Source organism: Stylophora pistillata, chromosome 8, assembly GCF_964205215.1.
Source record: "Stylophora pistillata chromosome 8, jaStyPist1.2, whole genome shotgun sequence".
In the NCBI taxonomy this organism is placed as follows: Eukaryota; Metazoa; Cnidaria; class Anthozoa; order Scleractinia; family Pocilloporidae; genus Stylophora; species Stylophora pistillata.
In genome coordinates this window covers 6,117,501-6,127,350 of record NC_142526.1, presented here as the reverse complement: position 1 = coordinate 6,127,350, position 9,850 = coordinate 6,117,501, and the positions used below count along the sequence as shown (strand labels likewise).

Sequence of the window (9,850 nt, the reverse complement as noted above, 5' to 3'; positions counted from 1 at the left end):
CATATTTGTCCTTGGACATTATCTGTTCCTTGAAGCTCAGAGTTTTCCCTGACCTTCATTCTTCAAAACCTTCTCACATATCAGAACAGATAATGTCCATGGATACTTTTGCGCCAAATGGAGGCTTTTGGCTATATAACAATTAGGGGATTATTTGTTGATCCAATACCAAAATTCTCCAAATTCACATTATAAGAATTGTATAGCAGACAGTAAGGAGAATTACTAATAAGATCGTGCATTAAACAATGCAATGAGAGGTATGAACTATACCAATAGCTCAATGACCTTTACTTACATATTTTACTCCTTACCTTAATAGCACCCAGAGCCCAAAGAGAACAGTTGTCCATGAGCGTGCATGCACAGAGCCACAAGGTGATGTGATAATAAGACTTATTAGGTAGAAGTTGTTTTCTTGATCCAACACCAAATTTTTCTACAAGGAAATGTGAAGCAACTAGAGAAGAGAATTTACAATCAGTTTAGGCAAGTTAAGGTTCAAGGTTCATTTATTTCACACTATTTACATAAAATTAACATACATAGAATAGGTTAATTGCAACAAATGATTACAGACTGAATAAGATAAAGTACAGATTATAAAAATGTGTGTGGTGGTCAAAGTAGTGAAGGCTTTCTAGTTGGCCACCACCTACTTTTAGGTGAACAAAGAAATGGTACAGACCTTTATTGGTATATAGTAAAAAATGTGGAAAGTGTTTGTAGAGCTTAGGATTGATGTGGAAGAGAGAATCATGTGTATATAATTTAAGGAATGTTAGAGATATACTGAACCAAGTAAGAAATCTATACAGGACAAGCTTAATAAGAGAAAAACAGACACCTACAGAAAGACAAACAAACAACAGCAACGACAATGAACAAAAGCACAAACAGAGACAAAGGAGAGGAAAAGAACAACACATCATCAGCAACAACGGCAGCAGCAGTGGCACCAAAGACCAAAATATAAGCGGACAATTATTATTATTATTAACTCTGTTATTATCATACTTATTTACATATGAATAGTTACCTTACTATATATTTGATCACTAGACAGATCATATATTACTTGATTGACAAAAGATTGTGTGGGTCATATAAAGTTTCTTAAACCTGTTAAATGTTTTTATTTTTTTCAATACCAAGGGGACAGTTTTCCATATAACAGAAGCTGAGTACTAAAAAGTAAATTTGCCTATGTTAGTTCTGACTTGTGGTCAGTGGAAATGAAGCTTGGTGGATTTTTTGGTGCTATAAGAGTGGACAGCTTTTATAGGTATTAAAAAATTATGGAAAATTGCTGGAACAGTTGTTGGATTGTTATATAATTAAGATAAGAGTAAATAAGTGCATAATACAGTTGTCTTAGCATCTTTAAATTTAGGTAATTCCACAGTTGGTAGAAAATTCCAAGGTTTTTACTCAGTTTTCATTGTACGTGTGCTATTTGAGTTTTCCAATTGAAATGGTCATCTAAATAAATACCTAAATATTTGATACTAGCTTTGCAGTCAATTTTTAGTGTAAAAAGTTTTCTAACACAAGTGCTGAGCTATTGTTCTGTCCAGTAGGTTTCTTTTTGCCACATCCTCATTGTCACTGCCATTGTGGTTTGTTTAAGTCCCTACTAAGTTTACACCAAATTCTAGATAACTTACTTTTTTCCTGATGCTGGCTCCACATGCCCAGCTGCCCTAAAAAAAGGGAACTTGTTGTTGATTATGTTTACTTTTAGTCCTTCACAAATTAATATATAAAGTAAAACCCCCGATAATACGTATCTGTTAGCAATATTTAGACAGGCTGGCCTAGTTCAGCTCAAAGCTGGTTTAAATGGGGGCCTATATAAACAATGCCATGGCCAGATCACAACACCAGGAGCTACATTCCCTACTCTTTGCATTAAGTGTGGAGGTTTTTTAAATAGAAACTACTGATCGACAAATATGAAATGTTAACTTCTAACCAACTAAGCAGCTGAGCATTACTGAGGAACATTGTCCCAAAGCTGTGACAGTGCAAAGCAAGTGCAGCAAGGTCCATACAAAAACAACTGAGGGTCAGTATTCCCCAGTGCAGCTCCAGCAAGCAAGGTAAGTAGTTATTATATGGCAACTTGTTTATTTTTAGTTTGTCTGCTTTTGCAACCAAAAATACAGTGTACATGGCTTATGACCTTTTTGATGGTAACAGTCTGCATGACAAAACACAGACCCAGTAAAATCCAACCAGAATGCTTCAATTTACTTAAGGCCTGCCATTCCATGTAAAAAGGCAAAATGTGCATCCTGTAAACATAAACACAGGATACCCAGCTCTCTAATTGCTACTCACTGCAAGCTTTTCCTTCTGACTTAGGTTGAAGCCCTAGGTTAAGTCAGATTGTCACAAGGAAAATAATGATAATCTTTACACTTACTTTTCTACGGTGGCCCAGAAGGGACAACGCTTCTACTTGAAAATGTAGTGTCGTTCTGTAAAAATGTAACTGTTCTTTTTAGAATTACACATCTTTCCTTAGAATTCTGCCATCGTTCCTTGTAAATGTGCGACCGTTCCTTAGAAAGATAGCTGTTCTATGGAAACAGTCGCAAGATTCTTCCGTAGAAATCTAGCCCTTCCGTAGTATAAGCCGTCGCTGTTCCGTAGAAATGTAGCTCTTCCGTAGAACTCTTTGCCTCTTCCGTACAGAACTGCAGCTCTTCCGTAGAAATGGAACGCTTCCGTAGAAAGTTCAAACCTGTACGCGCGCATTACCATGGGTGGGCACTGGGCATTAGCGCCTGGCTGTAATTCGTTGCTCGCCATTTTGCAAACTTTACGATGTTTATATGTCAAGTTTGTGAAACGAAAGTGCAAGAGGGTGGAAAGTATTGCTATAACTGTGGGGCCGGAGTGGAATCTTTTCAGGATGGTAAATCTAAATTTAACTTTATCCCTTTGGATCATTGCTGTGAACGGAATTTCAATATTGCAATTTTGACAGTAGTTTTGTGATTTTTGTAGACCCCGAAAGGGAGGTTATTGAACGCTATTTCCATCTCGGGTACAAGTATGATGTGATCATCAAATTTTTGAGAACTAAGCATGATATATGCTTGAATGTACGAACACTTAAACGGAGGCTTGTGAAATACAAATTATCAAGAAATGAGACTTGGAGAAGTGAGGAAGAAGTAAAGAACATAGTCAAGGAGGAAATGCAAGGGTCTGGTTGACTGTCGGGTTACAGGAAAATGTGGCATTTGCTTAAAATAAAGTACAGTATTCACGTCCCACGTAACGTGGTTGCACAAATCTTGCATGATCTTGATCCTGAGGCAAGTAGTTTGAGAAAGAAAAAGAAGCTCAAACGACGGCACTATCTATCACATGGGCCAAATCAATGCTGGCACATCGATGGTAAGTTTAGTAATATTAGTAGGAAGTGATAAGAGCATGAATGAACTGCATAGAACAAAGTAGTGTTTGTCTCTACTCAAGGCAAGCAATTGATTGCATTTTTTCTGTTTCATATTGCAATGATGTGTTTTTCAGCCCTTCTTCCATAACTTTGATTTGATTACTTTCAGAAGAAAGTGTGTATTTTTTTACTGCATCTCTAGTGCTACACTTTCAGGGTAGAGGGTCTGGGAACTTATTATTTATTATTTTTAGAAAGGTCCTTTGTGAAGCAGATCCTTATCATCATGACCTTTGCTATAATCATTATTATATGTTGAGGGAAGAAGGGATAGTTTTATGGTAATGTGTGAAGTTATTTTTCAGTGTTGGAATAAGGCATTTCTGAACACTTCTACAGGTTACGACAAGCTGAAACCATTTGGATTTCCAATAGCGCTTTATACTATTACTAAAAATAGATTTTGTTACATGATAGCCTATGAGACCCCCCACACAGACTCAGACAAACATTGCGACCAGCTTAAAGGAAATGTGTGAGCGAGAGTTGTAAAATTGAAACAAAACGACGGAAAATTTCGTCAAAAAACGACTTAGCGTTCTAAAAGGAAGCGGCATGGTTGGTACCAAACACTGTTGTTGGGGTGAGTGCAAGACAGACTCAAGATATACAGATAAATGGCCAAAATCACTGAAAGAGTTAGAGGAATCGGGGAAGAAAGTATTTATTCCTTTCCCAAAACCTTCGCAAGACATGGCAAAGTGCAAGCGTTGGCTAGTAGCTTGTTCGCGTGAATTTTTTACGGAGAAAAACATAACAAGAAACACTTATATTTGTGCTCTTTACTGGCCTGGCGAAAAAGGTCCAACAGCCGAATTTCCCGATCCACTGAAGGCAAATCTAAGACCAGCGCAAGCAAGTCGAGCACGTGCTCCCAAGAGAAAAGCACCGAAAGAAAGAGAAAATCCAGCGTCAAAGAAACAGAAATTATTCGATGACAACTACGAGGAACAATTATCTAACGATATTACAGTTTCTGATAATCATGATCAGGAGTCACAAGAAGTTGAACCGACAGTCGACGAAAGCAGTTTTATTGATGAAGAATGTGTTGATGAGGATTGTGCCGTGATCGATACACACAGTTACGTTAACCCTTCAGGAAAGTTGGTTTCTGATCAAGGCTCTCAGACTATATATTCAAAATACGAGTTGTCTGCAAAGGTCGAAACTATGATTTCGAAAAACGACGTCTCTACAACGCAGTTACAGGGTCCTAAAATAGTGAGTACTTTATCCTACGAAAATATCGTGCAAGATGTAGCTCTCATGAAACACTTCACCGGCCTCAGGCCTTCCCAGTTTGAAGTTTTGCATGATTTTCTTGACGATGTTTGCCCTTTGGAGACAATCAACTACTGGAAAAGTAAAGATTGCCCAGCAACGGAGAATGCAAGAACTGGGCCAAAAGCTGATTTTTCATCAAGAGAAAAACTTTTCATTTGCCTTCTAAGACTGAAGAGGGGTTTTACTCTTAATACTATTGCAGCTCTTCTTAGTACCCCAAACAGGAAAATTAACTTTTCCTACATTGCAAAGATCTTTACAACATACATTCAGTTGATGTATGTAATTTTTAGAGACATGCAAAACTTTATGTTTCCAGAGAGAACCCAATTTAGCAGGTTTCTCCCTAAGGTATTCAAAACCATGAAGAACATACGTTGTATTGTTGATTGTACTGAATTTAGAGTGGAATGTTCCAGGAATTTTGCTAGGCAAGGAAACACTTTCTCTTCCTATAAGCACACCAACACATTTAAGTGTCTCATTGCTGTAACCCCCTGTGGTGGAGCATGTTTTGTTTCTGATTTGTTAGAGGGTGATATTGATGATGTTCGCATCTTCAAGGAAAGTGGCCTTTTGAAGCACCTTAAACCATATGACTTGGTTTTAGCAGATCGTGGTTTCACTGTGCAGGATCTCTTAAATCCTCTCCAAGTGCAATTAAAAATCCCATCATTTTTAAAAGGTAGAAAAAGTCTTAGTGCTGCAGAGGAATTGGAAACACGTAGCATTGCAAAAGCTAGGATTCATGTAGAGCGTTTCAATGAACGCTTAAAGCAGTTCAAACTAGTCAGCAGAAGAATACCTTTGTCTCTTGCTCCTGTTGCAACTCAAATGGTAGTAGTTGCAGCATGCCTTGTCAATTTTCAGGCCATCCTTTGTAAGTAGACTTAATATTTTAACTTAAGTTTACAAGGCTCTAACTAATGGATGTGTATAGCAGGTCATCTTCTTATAATAATATATTTAATTTGAGATGTAAGGTAAATTTTCATTTTATTATCTATTGCTTCCAGCAAGCTATGTTTATATTCTATAAAACAGAACATTTTGAGAAATAAATCTTATTTACATTTCTACACCTGTACACAAAATGTGGATGTTAATTTTTAAAAAAAGTTTCAAAACTCAAAGAAACTTCATTTGTACATGTTGGAGGAATAAGTATTTGATTTGAATTTGACACCTGCACAAGATGCAAGTCAATGACAATTTTTTTTATATAAACATATCAAAGTTTCTAATGGCCATTTCTCAGTCTAAGCATTGGAAAATTGAAATGACTTTGCTGGACAGAAATACAATGATATAAACATGAAAACATTAACTTTTAACTGAGAATAAACCAAATTACGATTACCCAACTACTGTACATTTTTTGTCGCTGTCATCAACCAAGATTCGAACACTGAGCCAACAAAGAAAAATGATTTCTATAAGAAAGTGTCCTTTTAAAGGCCCATGTTCACCCAAAATGCATTGCACACCCTGTGCTCCAGAAAAATGTTTTCGGGTAGTTGAAAATTGCTGTCTTCAGTATGTGTAGAGTCACACTTTGGCCAAGCATGAAAACAAGTGAACACCCCATCAAATGTGTCAGCCAATCAAAACACTGCATTGGACAAAAAAGTGTTTCAAAACAACAACACAAATGTGCAAAGCCACTTGGGTGTACATGGGCCCTTAAAGCATGATTTGTTATGTCTTTCATTAAACTGGACCCACTCCAGAAAAAGAATTGTAAAAGTAAAGATGCTTATAAGTCCAAGAAAAGTTAAAATATTCTCAAAGATTTTTCATTTTAAACTTAGGCTTTTGTCGTCAAATTTTAAAGTAAGGGCAATAGTCTGACTATAACCAGGGCTAAAGAGAATTCCAAAATAAAATACAAAATTATACGAGTAGCAATCAATGTCAGATTTATGCTCTCTTTACCTTGGACCTAGCTACAATATATTAAAAAACTTAAAGAAAATCCCCGTGGCTCATGAAACATACATGAAGAAGACCAGAGCCCAGAGCCCTTTTGTCTATATTCACTCAAACCATCATACATGTACCACATATTATTATAATAAAAGGTACAAATGTAGTGACCCCCATTCCACAGTGTTGCCCCATACAGTGTAAAGCATTTCCCAAACAAAAACATTGATTGTGACGTGTTTGACAATCTAAGATTACCTCCTCTGCTAAGTAAATCAACTGAAAAAACAAGAAATGATTTCAAATTCAACATAACACGACGGCTGCTAACCCTCACCCCCGCGCAATGCCATGAGGTGTCTGCATGTCCATGTTCATCAAAAGTCACATCCTCATTGAAAGGGATTTCTTCTGCTGGCTTGTTAGAAAAGTTCCTTCCACACTGGGAATCAGGTGATTGCTGCCAGTCTTCAAGGGCATCCAGAAAAATACTGCTTGTAAGCTTGGAGGGCTGTGCAAGGATGACTGACAGAGACTGCACTGAGTGTACTTGCAGCGGACAAGTTGTAAGGCAACAGGTTGTTGTAATGGTGCTTGTCAGGTATGGACGAAGGAGCATCAAGAAATAGTCATTCTCATTGCCATACAAGTCCAGGGTACCAGCAACAACTTTAAAATAAAAAATATAACACAAAAATTGAATTGAATATAATATTTTTATTATTACATAATCATTATTAATATACATTTTTCTTCTTATCTGACCAATCTTTGCCAACATTTTTATTACTGAAAATAGTTAGCTCTATTATAAAAATACTCAATGACAAATTGTTTATGTCAGAGGTAAAAATAAAATCCAGGTAAGTTTTTTACCTTCAAATTCTTTTCTCTCCTAGCCCTAACCCATGAATAATAAGGTTACGAGACAAAGGAAAATATAGAGAATTGACCAAAGTTAAAATTCTAACCTGTGTTGAAATGTGACCTAGAAGTCTGTGTTTGATTAAATGATAATTTTTAAAAGGAAAAAGAAAACAGTTTATGCGTACCTCTTAGTTGCTGCCATTGTGGAATAGACTGCAAGATAAGCAACTTTGCATCTGCATATAGGCCATCATCTATGAGCTTAAGAGATGTCCCTATTATGTGAGCTGACTCTGGAAGGTCACTGAGCTCCACCTTGTGTGATTTGGTCAGAGCCTGAAAAATCATCAACCAATTATCCAAGGGACAAGTATTGGTAAGTGATATCCCAGTACTCGTCAGGCCACCCCAAGGAAAGACAGTCAGCTCCTGGTCTTGTTCAGAAGCACATTTTTTAGCACTGAAAACAACACTGGAGGCTGAGAGTAGAGCCTCTGCAGCATCAATTTCTTCTTGGCAGTATAAGCTCGGCTGGATAGACTCTTCAACCAATTCAGATTCTATGGTTCTGCACAAGTCAGGATATGACGGAGGTGACACAGGTGAACATGCAGCAGGTGTTACAGGATCCATAGTAGTGGGCGATGTGCATTCAGCGGCTGCAAATTGTTCTACAGACTCAAAAGAAGAAGTACATGTGGTAGGGTCTCCAGGTATTACACCACATTCAGGTGATTCCAAAGGAAACTGTTTGGAGGAATGCAAGCTCTCTGAAGGCTCATCTAAAACAAATGGCAAGAGATTCCTAGGGACATGCATTTCAAAGAACTCAGGGGCAATAACAAGCATCCACAATGCTGTCAGACAACACAAAATCTTCTTAATGAGAGGCTCATCTCTTGGAATCCTTTCTACTGAATCAGGACCACTTGCTGCATGTAGAATAAAATCACAGTACTTTCTTCCTGTCACAAGAAGGATGTGTTGACACTGGTAATAATACGCATGGGTGCGCTTCAGGACACACTTCCCATCTTCTACTTTAAAGCATTGCCTACCGAGAATTTTCTTAGGCACTGGAGTTTTTGCACGTAACTGTCTCTACACTGTACTGTTTAAAGATTTTCAATGCCTTGATCTCTACAACAGTGTCATTTCCAACAAGGCCGTCTGGAGAACAACCAAGAAATGGGAACTCAGGGTTCACCCAAAATCCTGTAGGGGATACTCTTGTCTTGGTGGCATACTTCACTATAGCTTTTGGTTCACTTTCAAGGCCATAACGCATCCAGTATGTCTGAAAATGATCAGATGCAAGGCCCCAAATCTGGTTGGTAATAAACTTATTCGCTTCAATGGCAGCATTTGGCTGGGACTCACTAACAAGCTTCCCAACTTTAAAAGCACCGAGACACCTGGACGCTGTCAGCCTGCACCAGCGTTCACAGAACCATCTCTCGGATTTGCTCTGCTCCTGTGTTGCAGGCATTTCCATAAGAGCTTCCGGCTTTAAATTATTGTACAATAGTTTAACTTGCTTTAACAACATTTCTTTCCTCTCACAATCAAGTACGTAATCACTGTAGGTAAACTGTAGCTGAGTTTCCCACATTGAAACTCCTGTATCTTCAGCTTGAGACAAAGCTTGAATGTTTCTCAAAAATTTATTAATATGCTGCTCGTTTACCTCCCTATATCTGGCAGGCCTCGGATCAAACTCAATGACGGACAAAGTTTGCTTGGACCTCTTGCTTGGATATGTCGCATCGCTTACTCTTCTGGGATTTTTGTTTCTCTTCTTTCCTTTATTCCAAGAACATTCTTGGCTTGTGCAAGGTGTTTTCAACATTGTCCCATGTTTCTGAACATGGTCAAGGATACAAAATAAAACGGCTACAACATGACTACAACGACCTAAAGACGAAGCCCTGCAAGGATCACAAGAGGCATGAAGAACGGCACCACTGTTCACAGACAAAACAACAACAACATTGTGCGGCAACTCTGCTCTCATCGACGGCCAAACGTGAGCCCTCACTAAATAATGATCGCCGTTTACCGTGTCCATCATATCGTGAACAAAGCCTGAATCCACGTACTTTCTTCCATTTTTCAAAGGTTTATCCGTCATGTGCCCCAGCCCATCTTCGATGTCTTCAGGATGATCGGAAACATTTTGGATTGATTCTAGCGCGTAGTAATGCACGTGCCCATAGTTGAAGAGCGAAGGAATGTTTTGAGACGGAAAAACACGCCAGCCAGTCGACGGAATACACGGAATGGATATCGATCCAGAAT

The 9,850-nt window shown here is 38.2% G+C and overlaps 1 protein-coding gene, 1 long non-coding RNA gene and 1 pseudogene across 5 annotated transcripts in view; 1 reads left to right on the top strand and 2 right to left on the bottom strand.

Annotated features, from left to right (window-relative positions):
• LOC148724644 (uncharacterized) overlaps positions 1–9,850 on the bottom strand; it is a 60,690-nt gene that overhangs the window by 2,994 nt on the left and 47,846 nt on the right. The window contains exons 1-3 of one of the 3 annotated variants that reach the window (XR_015990975.1): positions 2,429–2,569; positions 1,668–1,703; positions 315–460 (exon numbers count right to left, since the gene is read on the bottom strand). This is a non-coding gene — a long non-coding RNA (uncharacterized LOC148724644). Of the gene's footprint in view, positions 1–314; positions 461–1,667; positions 1,704–2,428; positions 2,570–9,850 lie in introns of those variants that run through there. The other 2 variants (XR_015990977.1, XR_015990976.1) reach the window with 2 other exon arrangements.
• Positions 3,273–6,663, top strand: LOC148724649 (uncharacterized). 2 transcript variants are annotated; one of them, XR_015990945.1, is made up of 2 exons: positions 3,273–3,411; positions 3,812–3,886. XR_015990945.1 is itself a non-coding variant. In XM_088731123.1 (2 exons), the coding sequence occupies exon 2, from the start codon at positions 4,028–4,030 to the stop codon at positions 5,645–5,647; it is 1,620 nt and encodes a 539-aa protein (XP_088587249.1). In that variant the 5' UTR covers positions 3,297–3,411; positions 3,890–4,027; the 3' UTR covers positions 5,648–6,663. The 2 variants fall into 2 exon arrangements, 1 of the variants encoding a protein (XP_088587249.1); XM_088731123.1 differs by lacking the exon at positions 3,812–3,886 and adding an exon at positions 3,890–6,663 and having other exon boundaries at positions 3,297–3,411.
• The window catches only part of LOC111343589 (uncharacterized), a 4,387-nt pseudogene continuing 275 nt past the window's right edge, over positions 5,739–9,850 (bottom strand).

What these genes read in the sequence shown, in the direction of transcription:
- LOC148724649 (XM_088731123.1), top strand. Translation starts at nt 4,028, where the DNA reads ATGGTTGGTACCAAACACTGTTGTTGGGGTGAGTGCAAGACAGACTCA.